This window comes from Pseudorca crassidens, chromosome 12, assembly GCF_039906515.1.
Source record: "Pseudorca crassidens isolate mPseCra1 chromosome 12, mPseCra1.hap1, whole genome shotgun sequence".
NCBI classification, from domain to species: Eukaryota; Metazoa; Chordata; class Mammalia; order Artiodactyla; family Delphinidae; genus Pseudorca; species Pseudorca crassidens.
This window is the reverse complement of record NC_090307.1, coordinates 27,802,507-27,819,723: the sequence shown is the minus strand read 5'-3', so window position 1 is coordinate 27,819,723 and position 17,217 is coordinate 27,802,507. Positions and strand designations below refer to the sequence as shown.

The window sequence follows — 17,217 nt, the reverse complement described above, 5'->3', positions numbered from 1 at the left end:
TAAATTCTAGCTTCTACTTTACATGTTGTAAGTCAATTAAAATATCTTTTTAAAGCATCATGCAGAAAATGAACCACAAAGTACATAATCACTTTCCCAATACCAATTTACAAGAAATACAGGGGACAGAAAAACATTAAACTATACCACAAAGGTATAATTAGCAACATCCAGACTGTGGGGAAACTCCATGGCAAGAGTCATGCCTCAGTGTGGGCCAATGAGATGTAACTGGAAAGTCTATGAGCAGCTTCTTGAAAGAGTCCTTAAAAGAGGGAGACTTCCCTACCCGCTGAATGGAATGCAAATGTGACAGCTTAAGCTTAAGCAGCCACGTTGAACCATAAGTGGATGTCAGATGTGAACACAGTGAGACAGCAAGGTAGGAGGTGCACGGGTCCTTGAAGGCTTTCAGGCCATAAAGCTACTGCTCTGAACTGCCTGCCTCCAGACTTCTTTTACATGGGAAAAAAATCCCTATCTTATTTAAGTCCTCACTGTTTTTGGAATTTCTCTCATTCAAAGCATAACCTAACCCCAAGTGGTTAACAAGTTAACAATGAACTCCTAAAAAAGCAATTCTCACTGAGGGGTACACTTTGTGAACCTTAACCCTCAATGGCTCCGATTCACTCCCTCACCCATTCATTCACTCATTCATTCACTCACTCATTCATTCAAAGGGTCTGATGCACACTCACACAACTCACCCAACAAAGGATCAGTGAAGTCCAGTGGCACTGACGAACTGCAGGGTGTAGAATGGGACTCAAGCTTGGCCTGCATCCACAGACTAATGGTTTCCTGAAACTCATAATGTATGCGCTCCATGTTCAAATACTCCATCCACAGGTCCTAAAATGGAACCACAGGACTTTAACTTTCAGAGATGAATCACATATTCACATATAAAACTGTATATTTAACTTTAAAGTGAACCCATAAGTTTCAACATGAGGTGGTCCACTCCAGGCTCTCCAAGCACTAGGATAAATCACATTTAAAATGGGCACTCTAGGGAATTCCCTGGCGGTACAGTGGTTATGACTTGGCACTTGAACTGCCTAGGGCCCGGGTTCAATCCCTGGTCAGGGAACTAAGGTCCTGCAAGCCGCGTGGTGCGGCCAAATAAATAAATTTAAAAATAAAATGTCTAACAACCTTAGGAATCTCAAAACTTTTTGACTGTGTACCATGACTGGAAAAAATTATTGCAACAGCCTCACTAAATGTATATTTATAAATTACATACATATACTACTGAACTAATATAAGACATAGGTAAAAAAAATTTTTAAAGAGATAATAAATAAATATATTGAAAATAATTGGATCTGGATTATATCAAGCCCTAGGTCCCAATACCAACTTACAGGAAATACAGGGGACAGAACAACATATTAAACTACACCACAAAGTTATAACCAGCAAAATCCAAGCTGTGGGGAAGCTCTATGGACAAACTACCCAGTTTCTTCAACAAATAAGGTGCAATTTAAAAAAAAGGATAAGGGGAGGACCTATAGATTTAAACAGATTAATAAGAACTATCAACCAATTACAAAATGCAGACTCTGATTCAAACAAACTGTAAAAGTAAATAAAAACAAAACTTTTATGACATTTGTAAGAGCACTGGAAATTTGAACACTGTCTAGATATTTGATATTAAGAAATTACTGTTAATATATTTCAGATATAAATGCTCTTGGGTTATGTTATTATTTTTTTTTAATAAATTTATTTATTTATTTTTGGCCATATTGGGTCTTCATTGCTGCACGCGGGCTTTCTATAGCTGCGGTGAGTGGGTGCTACACTTCGTTGCGGTGCGTGGGCTTCTCATTGTCGTGGCTTCTCTTGTTGCAGAGCACGGGCTCTAGGCGCTCAGGCTTCAGTTGTTGTGGCACGTGGGCTTAGGTGCTCCGCGGCATGTGGGATTTTCCCCGGCCAGGGCTTGAACCTGTGTCCCTTGCATTGGCAGGCAGATTCTTAACCACTGCGCAACCAGGGAAGCCCTGTTATGTTTTTTAATCTTCGTCTTTTAAAATATGTATCAAATGCCCTCTAGGATTAGCTCCAACATGGTGGTGGGATTGGATTGGCTATAGGTGAAACTAGACACATGATACATACAGGCAGAGGGAGAAGGGCATGTCTATTATACTATTCTATTTTTCTGTATGATTGAATTTTTCATTATAAAAGGTAAAATAAATAAGTAAATAGATATGATTGACCAAAAAAAATAGAAACAGAAATTCCAGTATTTTCCTCCCACTCTCCAGTGAGCTGTCTTGCATATTTTGCATATTTGTCTTGCATAAAATATATGTCTGGCATATATTTCACTCTGGTGATGACTATATATTAGAATGGTGGACTGTCATTAGTAAAAAAGAAAGTCAACTATCAATGAACACCAAAAACTACAAACAGTAATAGCTGATGAGCAGATAAGGACTGTGGCTTTGTGGACAATGGTTTTCTTTTTTTTTTTTTTCTGATTTGGAGTGTTCTAAAGGATACCTATAAATGTAAAAATGTTTCAGGCTTCTCAATTAGCACACTCCCATGAAGTCCTAAATCGTTATTTCCAAACCAATCATGGCACAAGGCATTCCAGACTCAGAGAAGAAACACCAAAGTCATCTGGATCACAAGCCTGGATCTTGGATGTACCAAACTGTTTGAGGTGCTGTACCAGATGCTCCTACTGTGTATACATATCTCCTTTAATTGGGGTCTGGATGTCACTTTCTCCACCTCTGTGCTAAAGTACTATTGACAGAGGCTAACAATTAGAAAAGAATACTGAGAATTAACAATGGGTAAGCAGAGATGTTTCAGAAACCACTAAAAGACAGAACAACTCTGAACCTGAATTACTGATTCAAAATACTAGCTATAAAATTAAATGGCCAGCAGAAACTAACACAACATTTTAAAACAACTATACTCCAATAAAAAAAATTTTTTAATAATAAAAATTTTTTAAAAATCAAATGGCAAGCAAAGACTTTAAAAAAAAAAAAAAGGAAAGCAATTAACCATGTAAATGCTAGGGAATCAAGATAAATATTAAAGAACCAAGAAAGCTATGATTAATTTTTTAAAACACTGACCAAGTACCTACTACATGCAAATTCTCAGATAAGGCTTTGGGTTGTGGAGTATAAAGAAGAGATGAGTATGGACCTGCACTCAAAAGATTTCAGGACACCATGATTATCTGTGTATTTTTCCTATTTCTCTGGCCCTATATTCTCAGCCTTATTTCTCTGTGCCTTTCAATGTTACTTCTCAGAGTTCCATCTTCAGTCCTCTTCTTAATCCAAATACTCTATTACCATTACACCCACATTTCCTACACTACCCCATTCCTGAACTCTAGAACTGTATATCCCCTCCCCACCAACTCTTTAATAAGAGCTCTCCTTGAAGCCCCTCAGGCACTTCCTCTTCCAAGTACTGTAAACAGCAGCTTCCCAAACTACAAATTTGGAAGTCCTTGTACTATCTAATCTGCCCTACAACTGTATCAATCCTAATCGAAAAATCCTATTGATTCTACTAATTCTTCTTCAATATATATATATTTTTTATAAGAACAGGCTAATTTTATTTTTTTTAATTTTTTTAACATCTTTATTGGAGTATAATTGCTTTACAATGGTGTGTTAGTTTCTGCTCTATAACAAAGTGAAATAGCTATACACATACACACGTTCCCATATCTCTTCCCTCTTGCTTCTCCCTCCATCCCACCCTCCCTATCCCACCCCTCTGGGTGGTCACAAACCACGGAGCTGATCTCCCTGTGCTATGTGGCTGCTTCCCACTAGCTATCTATTTTACTTTTGGTGGTGTATATATGTCCATGCCACTCTCTCACTTTGTCACAGCTCATCCTTCCCCCTCTTCATATCCTCAAGTCCATTCTCTAGTAGGTCTGTGTCTTTATTCCTGTCTTACCCCTAGGTTCTTCATGACCTTTTTTTTTTCCTTAGATTCCATATATATGTGTTATCATACGGTATTTGTTTTACTCTTTCTGACTTACTTCACTCTGTATGACAGACTCTAGGTCCATCCACCTCACTACAAATATCTCAATTTCATTTCTTTTTATGGCTGAGTAATATTCCATTGTATATATGTGCCACATCTTCTTTATCCATTCATCTGTTGATGGACACTTAGGTTGCTTCCATGTCCTGGCTATTGTAAATAGAGATGCAATGAACATTGTGGTACATTACTCCTTTTGAATTATGGTTTTCTCAGGGTATATGCCCAGTAGTGGGACTGCTGGGTCATATGGTAGTTCTATTTTTAGTTTTTTAAGGAACCTCCATACTGTTCTCCATAGTGGCTGTATCAATTTACATTCCTACCAACAGTGCAAGAGGGTTCCCTTTTCTCCACACCCTCTCCAGCATTTACTGTTTGTAGATTTTTCGATGATGGCCATTCTGACTGGTGTGAGATGATATCTCATTGCAGTTTTGATTTGCAGTTCTCTGATGATTAATGATTTTGAGCACTCTTTCATGTGTTTGTTGGCAGTCTGTATATCTTCTTTGGAGAAATGTCTGTTTAGGTCTTCTGCCCATTTTTGGATTGGGTTGTTTGTTTTTTTGTTATTGAGCTACATGAGCTGCTTGTAAATCTTGGAGATTAATTCTTTGTCAGTTGCTTCATTTGCAAATATTTTCTCCCATTCTGAGGGTTGCCTTTTGGTCTTGTTTATGGTCTCCTTTGCTGTGCAAAAGCTTTTAAGTTTCATTAGGTCCCATTTGTTTATTTTTGTTTTTATTTCCATTTCTCTAGGAGGGGGGTCAAAAAGGGTCTTGCTGTGATTTATGTCATAGAGTGTTCTGCCTATGTTTTCCTCTAAGAGTTTGATAGTGTCTGGCCTTACATTTAGGTCTTTAATCCATTTTGAGTTTATTTTTGTGTATGGTGTTAGGGAGTGTTCTAATTTCATACTTTTACATGTACCTGTCCAATTTTCCCAGCACCACTTATTGAAGAGGCTGTCTTTTCTCTACTGTATATTCTTGCCTCCTTTATCAAAGATAAGGTGACCATATGTGCGTGGGTTTATCTCTGGGCTTTCTATCCTGTTCCATTGATCTATACTTCTGTTTTTGTGCCAATACCATACGCAAATCAATCAACGTGATACACCATATTAACAAATTGAAGGAGAAAAACCACATGATCATCTCAGTAGATGCAGAGAAAGCTTTCGACAAAATTCAACACCCATTTATGATAAAAACCCTGCAGAAAGTAGGCATAGAGGGAACTTTCCTCAACATAATAAAGGCCATATGCCATATATGACAAACCCACAGCCAACATCATCCTCAATGGTGAAAAACTGAAAGCACTTCCACTAAGATCAGGAACAAGACAAGGTTGCCCACTCTCACCACTATTATTCAACATAGTTTTGGAAGTTTTAGCCATAGAAATCAGAGAAGAAAAAGAAATAAAAGGAATCCAAATCGGAAAAGAAGAAGTAATGCTGTCACTGTTTGCAGATGACATGATACTCTACATAGAGAACCCTAAAGATGCTACCAGAAAACTACTAGAGCTAATCAATGAATTTAGTAAAGTAGCAGGATACAAAATTAATGCACAGAAATCTCTGGCATTCCTATACACTAATGATGAAAAATCTGAAAGTGAAATCAAGAAAACACTCCCATTTACCATTGCAACAAAAATAATAAAATATCTAGGAATAAACCTACCTAAGGAGACAAAAGACCTGTATGCAGAAAATTATAAGACACTGATGAAAGAAATTAAAGATGATACAAATAGATGGAAAGATATACCATGTTCTTGGATTGGAAGAATCAACATTGTGAAAATGACTCTACTACCCAAAGCAATCTACAGATTCAATGCAATCCCTATCAAACCACCACTGGCATTTTTCACAGAACTAGGATAAAAAATTTCACAATTTGTATGGAAACACAAAAGACCCCGAATAGCCAAAGCAATCTTGAGAACAAAAATGGAGCTGGAGGAATCAGGCACCCTGACTTCAGACTATACTACAAAGCTACAGTAATCAAGACAGTATGGTACTGGCACAAAAACAGAAATATAGATCAATGGAACAGGATACAAAGTTCAATATATTTTTAATTTATCCATTTATTTAACTACTCCTGCCATTTCAATAGTTCTTCAAACGAAGCCTTTGGAAAAAGACGTCCTGCTGGTAACATCCTCTCTGCCACTCCGCATCACCATGTCTTCCTATCAACCTGAGAACTCCCGTTTGTCCTTTAGGGCTCAGTTCAAAGGTCACACTCCAGCCTCAGTCTGAATCAGGTGCCATTTGTGCATGTTTCCACAGCACCCTGTGCATTCCACCCCCACAGTCTTCATCACTGGATGCAATAATTTAGTCCCCCATCCGACAGTAAGCACCTTAAAGGCAGAGACTGCATCAAGTTTCTTTTCGTCTTTGTTATTAGATGCCTGACACCTTAAAGGCATTCAACAGATACTCACAGAAAGAAGGGAAGAAGAAAGAAGAAAAGAGAGGAAGGAAAGACAAAGAACACAGAAGAAAGTGAAAGACACCTACTAGAGATGAAATAGTATATACAGTGTGGAAGCAACTAGGTTTAAAGACCCAAATTGAAGTCTCTCAAGTCTCAGAGGATCCTAAATCCCATCCAATGTTGGGGGTCAATGCCCAGTAGAGTTCAGCCCCTAGAAAAAAGAAACTGGAACAGAAGAGATATGCCTACATACATATACATACACACACACACACACACACACACACTCACACAAATGATAGCTACAGAAGCTTAACGAAAACTCAGAAGTTTTGGCCTAAGAAAGACCACAGACATCTTTGCTTGGGTACCAGGGAGAGAACAAATTAGGATATGTGAAGACTAGAATTGAGTATCTCCAAAAGGGCAACCAAAACTGTGATAGCTACAAGTAAGTCATCTCCAAAGGCAAACAAAGGTGAACTCCCTATCTCCATGCTACTAACTTTCTGTACAACACATGAATCTTAACAATCTTAACAAATTCTTACACAGTTTTATGGGAGTAGAGATGACTGCTTAGAAGTGTTCAGCTGCTGACGATTTAAAACAAGGAAGAATACAGTCAGAGAAAGGCTGTGTTTACGAGGCTGTAGAAGGTCCCAGAATGAGCTTCAAGCCTTCAGGTGAGGCCATAGTGGGGTCAGAGATTCAAAAGGAAACACTCCTACAAAAAAAATCACTTATATGTTGACAAAACCACAAAAACAACGACCATACCAGTGACCCGATTTCCGTATCAACAAGTGGTTTTACCATTAGGTTATAAAAGTAACCAATTCAAATTACAGAGAGACATTGCCATGGTTTTACCTGCTGATTCTGCATCACTTTTGCTAGCCTGTGAATATCATAATGCTTTGGCAGAGAAGGGATATACGTATCTCCTTTTTGAAAATTCTCATCTTCTAGCCATAATATATATACATTGAAGAGCCTAAAAGAAAAAAACATAAATACATAAAATACAAAAAGATGTGCAGGCAAATGAAGTTTCTTACACCTCTAGGCGCACTGGCACTAAAAGATAAAAGTTCGGAAGCACATAACACAGAAAATATTTCCAACCACCACACTCCCAAGAAGGGCCAGCAAGGGAGAAAGGTCACAAATCATTTAAGTACGATGCAATAATTGCTAAAACAAAAGGTGTGAAGAAAGGGCTCTGTGAACTCTATTACTAAAGAGGGTTAAATACAGTACACAGAAAAAAATAACTGGAGAAGGTGACTTTAACACAATCCAAGGATCTGAATTTCACGCTTTTCTTTCCTGGACAATCAGTCACAGTGAGCCTTGGTGCTTGGAAAAGTTTAGATAACATTCAAATAAACACCTTTTCTGTCTTTCAGAGAAAACATTAAAAGCCATTTTAAACTTATACATTGGAAGAACCTGCCAGCTTTAGGCTCAATGACAATCCCCTGCCTCAAGGAATCACAAATAGAACCCATAGCATGTATGCACCCTGTTCCCATGAAGAAGGAACAAAAGAAAGCTAAAAACAGGGGGAAAAAAATTCTCTATTTTCCGGTAAAAACTTTTTTAAAAATTTAATGATGCTTCCTTTGTTTTTATTTTGTTTTGTTTTTACAAGGAAGACAGTCCATTTAGCTCAGATCACTGGTATTTCAAGCAGTTGTTTGCAGCAACAGGTACCAGAGTAGTCTACAGCACACAAATTACAAAGTACCAGGTGGGGACCAGGAGGTGTGGCTGGGCTTTACTCAATAAAGTGGAAAAACACCACCTTTACCCTGGCAACAGTCTATGTAGGAAGAGACCCTGGGACAGAGCTTTGAGGCTCTTAAACAGGAGGGGCTGGGACGGAGCTCCTTCCAGCTTGACTCGGTTATATGTCTACTTCACAACATGCCAAAGGAGGGCAAAAGGGAACATCAAAGGCTTTCTTAGCTGATCTAAATGTTCAGAGATAAAGCCTTCCCAATGGTTATGCCCAGATAAAAATACATTTTCCTTCAAGCAAGAAAGAGACAGGGAGAAATGATTCTGGAGGCTGAGAGAAGCCCTAAGGCTTTGAGGTCAATCAAGCCTGAAGCCTGAGTGCTGGATCGAAACACTGGGTTTCCTCACCAAGACATTTGTATTCACTTTGTATTCAGAGTTCATTATTAAGAGCTGTTTTTATTAAGTCTTTTTTATTTTTATTTTTTGCGGTACATGTGCCTCTCACTGTTGTGGCCTCTCCCGTTGAAGAGCACAGGCTCCGGACGCACAGGCTCAGCGGCCATGGCTCACGGGCCCAGCCGCTCCGCGGCACGTGGGATCCTCCCGGACCCGGGCACGAACCCGTGTCCCCTGCGTCGGCAGGCGGACTCTCAACCACCGCGCCACCAGGGAAGCCCTATTAAGTCTTATTTATAAGACTAATATCTCGTTTACATCAAGCTTACAAATGAAAGGTGAAAGAACAGTGTGAAGGGGACACACACTTACCTCAGAGTTCTTAACCTTTTAGGGGATGCAAATATTAAGCCTATTTTTAGAAGCAGTTTTGGAAGATTATGAATCCACCGCACCCCAGGTGGATCCCACAATCCCCTAAAGGGCCTATGACTCTCACTTAAAGAACCTTGCCTGGGTCGTTTATTTCTTTTAGAGAACTATCCTAGCAGGCTTTACTAGTTGTTAACCTGCTTTATCACTTCTTTTGGTTTGTTTCTGTTATTAAATAAAGAAATAGAAGCGGTCACCAGCCCTCGGGTTTAAGAGCTTTCACTCAGACTCCAGGCACTTCACAGAGGTACATCCAAATTGCTGATTCACTCTCGTAAGAAACACAAAAGAGAAACACTACAAGATGCAAACCTATAGTCAAAACCACCTTCCATATTCAATCTAACAGGTTAAGAGAATAACATCTAGCAGCTGTAACACAAATCAAAGAGCCGGCACAAGTACCTGTGCTGCAAACAACAACATAAATGGCTAAATAGCCATGCCTCACCTCACGAGCTCCGTGTGCAGCTCTGGTGAAGTCAGGTAAGCAGGGGTGCCAGCCTGGGTCGCTGGCAGCCCTTCACTGCCCTCTGCTGGAACTCGGAGGGCCTTGCTCGCAGCGTGGTGGAAGTCAGCCACCTCAGTCAGACGCCTCTTCATTTCTTTTAGCAAACTGATATGAGCAGGGCTTTGAAAAAACCTTCTTCCAATACAACCATCTACGGGTAGCCTTAAAAAATGCAAGCACAGATCACAACAGGATCAACACAAGATGCTCTTTCTATGTGACACAAAATTACAGTCTGTTAAGTCAGTTTATTAAATTAATACATACTATCTCTACCTCAATGGTTATAATGAGGCTCCAACAAGATGGCACATATAAAAGCAGTTTTTAAAAGAACGAAATGCTATGCAAATTCAAGACACTGTCACCACTTAGAGGTACAGAAGAGATTAAAGATAGTCCCTTTTCTTAAAGAACTTGCAATCTGGTAGAAAACAGAAGTGATGAAGAATCAACATCCGTATGTTTCAAAGGGGTGAGTTAAGGGAGTGCAGGTGAACTAGAAACAGAGCTGGAGCCAGACAGCGATGGTCAGTGACAGTGGGCAGCCACGGCCGGCCAGAGTCCCTTCACATCCAGTGGAAATGCTGGCCTCCCCCCAGGCACTGCCTGGCCTTTGTCCACAGCTGCACTACCCATCACCAGTCCCCTCGAACAAGCTCCACCATGGCCACACAAGCAGCCTCAGTTTGGGACAGTCTCTCCCTTTGCAGCTCCAGAAGCTCTCTGCTTAACCTTGCAGGGTCCCAGGGTGTTGTCTTCACCAAACTGGGTATGGGGGGTGGTAAAGAGAGAGCGGCCACAAGATACCCTGAACTCAGAAAAGGTCTAGTCTGATAGACGTGAAACAGGAAAGGAGGGAGGCTCCTAGCCAGACAATGACTCTAACTCCCATGCCACAGTGTGAGAACACAGAGCTGCAGAGCAATGCAAAGGTGGGAACTGATTCACAGAAACTTACTACTACTGTGGGTACCATACCCATATTGCGGTCCTGGGCGGTGAAGATACAGGAGGAAGAACTTCTGCCAAATGAGTGGCAGAAGAGGATGGTCAGAAGGCGTGACGAGAGCCTGGTGGGCCCAACGATAAATGAGCAGCCTCTGGAGGGACGGGACGATGGGGAGTTTCAGCTGAGCCTGGGCTTTCTACAAAAGAGGCAGGCTTTGAGCAACCATGTAATGACCACAACTGCAAACAGTCACTTCCTAAGTGATTCAAATGAAATGCTGAACATGGTGTTTTCGATTCAATAAGAAAAAAGAAAAGTCATATAAACCTTACTTCTCCAACCCGCTAGCTAACACTTTAACCTTAGTAGCAAGACATGTAGGGCAGCTTTTTTTCAAGAATTTCACAGACCCCGGAATTGGACTGGGTCTTAAGCATCACCTAGTCTAATCTCATTTCCATGCCTTTCCATTCCTTTGCATGTAAAACACTATAGGGCAAGAATAATATAAAAGCCAAAGTAAATTTTATCAACCTCTTGAAAATAGAGATTTTTCTTTTTTGGCCACACTGCATGACAGGTGGGATCTCAGTTCCCCGACCAGGGGTCAGACCTGCGCCCCCTGCATTGGAAGTGCAGAATCTTAACCACTGAACCACCAGGGAAGTCCTGAAAATTTAGATTTTAAATGGGCGTTCAAGAATGATAAATCCCTTGACAGGCTCGAAATCCAAAAGCAAAGTCTATACTATAGGACCTGAAAATAGAAGGTCTTTAATTCTAAAGCCTCATTCCAGTCTTTCTCACACTTTAGTTAGCCTAAGGATCAGCTAGGGAGTTTTTCAAAATAAATTACTGGTCCCACTCCAGACTCAGAATCCCAGAGGCCGGGGTCCAGGAATCCGATTTTTAACAAGCTCTCTAGGGGATTCTGATGCTTTAGAACAAAGGCAATCCCCTTTACACATACAATGAACACAGCCTCAAATTATTAGGTTGTGACTCTCAATGTTAAAAGAACCTTGGAAAGGAGGTATACACTTCAACTACACCATGTTAAGCATTAGTTTGGTTACTGTGCTTTCCAAACATTCGTAACAAAAGAAAACACAGAAGTCCAAAAGCTACAGGTGAACCCATCAGCATCAAAGTGTGAACCACCTTCTACCACTCAAATGCAGAACTGCTATTTGCACCTTCAGAGCTTGGTCAGGGGTAAATGCAGAGTTTATAACCAATTCCCCTTCAACAACTCTTCGGAGCTGGGAGTCTTCTTCAAAGATGGATTCCATGTTCAGGACTGTCCATGCAAACCAGACCTACAATAACACCAGGTAAAGAGGGGAATGAGCTACTAACTCAGACAGACAAAATACATCCTCACATTCCACAAATAAACATTACAGTTCCTAAAATTAACACATAGTTTTTATACCTATTTCTACTCTTATCACAGATATAAATTTACATGAAATAGGCCATTGAAAACTGTTAAATTACTTTAGAAAGGCTACTTTAGTAAAAGAAGATGTTTGTTTGCTCAACTTTAGTGCGCAGGTTCCGTATCACGAGGGACAGGAAAGAGGGCCAGATGTGAGCTCTGCCCTTAAGAAGTTTTGCATTCACCAGAGGAGACAAGACTAATATAAGTAACCATAATGTAAAGTGAGAAGTGGGAGTACTGATCAGGGATTGAGTGCTACGGGAAACCAGAGGAGGTAGGGTGGGATCAGAGAAGGTAATATACCAGAGAAGACTCTAGGCAGAGACTGGAGGGGAAGGCATGCCTGGGAAGAGAATCAGCTAGGCAAAAGATGGAAACTCCAAAGATGTATGCAGATAACAGCATGGAGTGTGTTTCAGCTGGATCACAAGAGGTATGAGGAAGAGCAGGAGGTAAGCATGTGATACAAAGTTGAAGGATGTTACTACTAATTTAAGTGATAAAACAGAGACATAATGGGACACACAAAGTCTTGAGAGGTGGTGATAATGATGAAAATAATGCTGCAAATTAATGATAATGATGATAACTATAACAGCCAACACCTAGTAAACACTGTTTTAAGTGCTTTACATGTAGGTGCAATCATTATTCCCATTTGACTGTTGAGGACAAAGAGGTTAGCCAGCTGCCCAAGGCACAGTGCTAGCAAATGGCAGAACCAAGGCTGAACCCCGAGTGGTCCAGCTCCAGTGTCCACTCTTACTTAAACGCTCTGCCCTGCAGCTGGGCAGGCTCTGCAGTCAGGCAGTTGGAGTCTTATCATGAGCTGTCTGACCCTGAGCCAGCCACTTGACTCCATAAAACCTCAGTTAACACCCCTGTGAGACAGGAATAGCAACAGCACCACCTCAGCAGAGGGCTACTGTGAGGATTAAATGAAAAAGTATTCTTATGCATAGTAAGTGTTAACAGACGTTAGTTATTTTAGACTATTAGTAACGTAGGTAAGGATGATAACAATATTAAAGTTCAAAAAGATAACAGGGCTTCCCTGGTGGCGCAGCGGTTGGGAGTCCGCCTGCCGATGCAGGGGACACGGGTTCATGCCCCGGTCCGGGAAGATCCCACATGCCGCGGAGCGGCTGGGCTCGTGAGCCGTGGCCGCTGAGCCTGCGCATCCGGGAGGGGCCACAATAGTGAGAGGCCCGCGTACCGCAAAAAAAAAAAAAAAAAAAAGATAACAAATGGTCCACAGTGGGTTTCCTACCTGAGTGGGTGTGGCCAAGCCCTCCACAAAGGAAGGAGTGATGTTGCCTGCCACGATCCAGCTCACCAAAGAAGAGAGCAGACTCCGGTCACAGTGGTAGCCCAAAGCATTCTACACCAGGGGAGCATGTGGAGCAGAGAGTGGAGGCTTTAAAAAACACAATCGATGAGCTTTTCAAGAATATCAGCAATTACCTTACTACGATGGAAGATTCTGGTAAGACACAGATTTCAATAATTAGTCCACCAGCAGTTACAATCCCAGGCTGCACATTATAGCCAAATGTAATGAGCAGCGCTCCTCCTGGGATGTCCTTCCTTTGGCTTTATGAGGATCTGCACTTAGCAGACTACGGTTACTGGATAAGACACTGTTAAGGCAGAGCTTTAAAAAGGCAGTGGCCACAGAGCAGTACTGAGAAGGGTGCATGTGGGGGAACCTCCTTAGAAGACTACTATCTAGCTGATGACTGAAAGATAAATTCTCTAACAGGTTTACCTTATGTTGCTGGTAGAGCAACTTCTGCACACAGTCTTCCTGCATCAGCTGAAAAGCTGTTTTACACAAATGGTCCATGAGGAAGAGGATGGGTTGTTCTCGGTACCAAAGTTGTTGGCTTATAAGAGCCTGAACCCAGAACTCCAATACGGCAACCGGGCCCACTTCATTGAGCTGAGTGCTTACAGAGATGTGGGCCTGCGGAGAAAGGGCTCAGGTGACGTGAAAGGTAATAACCAGCCTCCCATTTTTAAAACACTAATAAAATAATACCTACCTCCACTACAAAACCCAGATCTGTTGACCTTCTTGGTCAAAAGCACTGTGCCAAGTGCTTTGAAATGACCAACACATAGACATGTTAGCACAGGGGTGTCTGATTGGGAAGGCGGGCAAGGGTGTACTTAGGGCTGACAAGGTCCTGACCTGGATCATGCTGTTGAGAAGCTTCACGTTGTCTCCATGGCTGGCTCCTGTCAGGTGCTGTGCCACCTTGTGGGTGACCTGTTGCGTGACACCCTGAGGGACACCGATGTCCAAGTGTAGGAAGAGGAGGAGGTGTGACAGAAACCTGCCGAGCACATAGGACAACGCACTTTACCTTCCAATCGGAAGTCAACAGAATTTCCAGTGGCTATTTACTTATGAGAAACAAAAAATACTGACGTGTCCCATTTTTAAACCAAAGGTCTATTTAGGGATTCTGATAAATCTTCAGGAATTTCAGAAGAATAAAGTTTTCCAGTTTGACGTGGGTTAAATCTACCCATGTAGTGAACAGACCTAAGACACATAAACCCATGCAAGTTAAAGAGCATTAGAGGGAAAACACCCAAAGCGCTGCTCTATCCCCTCCCAACCCCCACTAACGAGAATAGAGATATCTATAGAATCACTCTGCAATCTTTCATGGGGTGTCAACTCCACACAAAGTGGCATATGGAACACTGCGGGGGGAGGGGGGCGGGCACGGATACCACCACATTTAAGTCACGGACGTGCCCTTGGTTCCCTGGGTGAACCAGGCTCCTTCCTCTCTCAGGGCCTTTGCCTCTGCTGGGTTTTCTGCCTGAAACACTTCCCCACATCTAATCTGGCAAACTCCTACTCATCCTTCCCATCTCATCTGCAATGTCCCTTCCTCAGAGACTTCCTGACCCCTCCCCGCCACCTTAAATATGTCTAACCCATTAACCTCCCTCATAGCACCATTGTTTTCCTTCGTGGCACTTAAAATTGGTAACTGCAGCCTGAGGACGTGACCCCTTCCTATGTGTCTGAGGGCAATGCCCAAACCGCCTGGCTCCCCATCGTACAGACGGTGGCAGCACAGAGGTTACTGCTGAGTGAGGGTGCTTCCCATTTCACAGGAGGTACAACACAGGCCAAACTCCACTGCAGTAGAAAGGGAAAGCTATGACAGGAGAGGCGCAATGAAGCCCGGTAAGAGTTCAGAGGACAGAGCTAGTGCAGGCTTTAGGGTGCAAAGGGAGAGATACAGAGGAGGAAACATCTGAAATGGAGCCTAGAAAGATTTACCTTTACTCAAAATTTAACAACTCCGGGGCGGGTGGGAGGGGTGGGATCAGCCCATTCAATCTAATTTTAAAATCTCTCAAAATTGCAAAAATCTAAAGACAATTTATTAAAATTGTTCCAGGCAGGCATCAAATTGCCTGTGTATCACTTAAGCCTTACACTCAGCTTGTATGAGAAATGGCATTATCTCATCATACAAATAAAGAAACAGAGGCTCTGAAAAGTGAAGGAACTCACCTGTGTTCACACTAGGAGAGCGATGGAGTGAGGACACAACTCAAGCCTGAAAGTCATGCACCAACCAGAACACAAGTGGTCCCAGACTCGCTCAGGGCCTAGAGTGCTAATTTTTCCAATAAAGGTCCCTAGGCCCTAACCCATTCCTACTGAAGCAGACTCTCCAGGGGAGGAGCTGGGAACCCATATACTTAATAAGCTCCCTCCCGTGAGGGGAGGAGCTTCTCATCCCCAGGCAAGTCTGCGACACACTGTTTGAAATGACACACAATGGGAAAACTGTAGTGTCCCCCTCATGCCTTTGGACGTACTACCTGTCCCCTGCCATACAGGCCTCCTCCACATCAGGCCTCACCTCCCCCTTCCTCGCTCTTCAAAAGGCTCCAGCCAGATGACCTCCTCCCAGCTCCCTGAACAGGTATTTTTCTTCCCACCTCTGTGCCTTCACTCAGCTCCTCCCCAGCCTGGTCCTCTCCAGACCCTCCTCTCACCCCCTACGGATACTGAAAAAGCCCTGTCTTGCCATGTCCTCTCCACTGACCCAACACCTACCTGCACTCCGAAGCTCAATTAGAAACGCACCTCTTGGGACTTCGCTGGTGGTGCAGTGGCTAAGAATCCATCTGCCAATGCAGGGGACACGGGTTCAAGCCCTGGGCCGGGAAGATCCCACATGCCATGGAGCAACTAAGCCTGTGCGCCACAACTGAACTGAAGCCCACAAGCCACAACCACTGAAGCCCACGTGCCTAGAGCCCATGCTCCACAACAAGAGAAGCCACCACAATGAGAAGTCCGCACACTGCAACAAAGAGTTGCCCCCGCTCGCCACTACTAAAGAAAGCCCACGCGCAGCAACAAAGACCCAACACAGCCAAATAAATAAATTCATAAAAAAAAAAGAAGAAACCCACAAAGTCATATTTGTGGGTCATCTCTTGCTTCTGTTCACTGAGCACCCTCTGTCTCCCTTCTGCTAACACATCCTCTCATTAAGGGAACTGTCCTTCCTCCATGCTATAGAGTTGTGGGAGAGAGGGTCTCTCAATACAGAATCCCTATACACCTTCCTCTCAGGACTGGTCAATCCCACTGGTCAAGCTGACAGGCTCAGGGAGAGCACATGAGTAAGTCACACCAATCGGAATCATTATAAGAAACAAGGATAAAGAAAAACATTTGCCTTTCCCATGGGAAACTAGCATGATGCCTGGTTCTCTCTGTAGCATGTACTTTCATTCCCCTGGAAAAAGTACAACTGCGAGAGAAGGCTTGAAAGAGAGAGAAGCAGGGCCAAGGGACCTGGGAGGGTAGATAAACAGAAAGGGAAATACTAACCCAGGGCCTCTCAGCTTTGCAACTATGGCCATGTTGGGACGGCAGATTCCTGGGAGAAGCTCTCCTGTGCACTGTGGGATGTTTAGTACTATCCCTGACCTCTGTGCACTAGATTTAAGTAGCAGCCCCCCTCAATCCCCTTACAACTCCCTCTCCCAACCACCTGCCCTACCTGCCCCACCCCACCAGGCTGTGACAACCAAAATGATCTCTAGACATTACCAAATGTCCCCTGAGGGTCAAAACCCCTCTAGTTGAGGACCACCACTTTAGAATGACCTGTTGTTATCAGGAGCCTTCTTCCCCAATCAC

At 42.6% G+C, this 17,217-nt stretch overlaps 1 protein-coding gene across 4 annotated transcripts in view; it reads right to left on the bottom strand.

Annotated features, from left to right (window-relative positions):
• Positions 1 to 17,217, bottom strand: part of EPG5 (ectopic P-granules 5 autophagy tethering factor) — a 129,773-nt gene that overhangs the window by 59,299 nt on the left and 53,257 nt on the right. For all 4 annotated transcript variants that reach the window (XM_067699210.1, XM_067699207.1, XM_067699208.1 and 1 more), the window contains exons 18-25: positions 14,218 to 14,362; positions 13,792 to 13,989; positions 13,294 to 13,404; positions 11,776 to 11,898; positions 10,609 to 10,775; positions 9,568 to 9,789; positions 7,413 to 7,536; positions 711 to 855 (exon numbers count right to left, since the gene is read on the bottom strand). In XM_067699210.1, the coding sequence (XP_067555311.1) occupies positions 711 to 855; positions 7,413 to 7,536; positions 9,568 to 9,789; positions 10,609 to 10,775; positions 11,776 to 11,898; positions 13,294 to 13,404; positions 13,792 to 13,989; positions 14,218 to 14,362 (1,235 nt within the window). The remainder of the gene's footprint in view (positions 1 to 710; positions 856 to 7,412; positions 7,537 to 9,567; positions 9,790 to 10,608; positions 10,776 to 11,775; positions 11,899 to 13,293; positions 13,405 to 13,791; positions 13,990 to 14,217; positions 14,363 to 17,217) is intronic.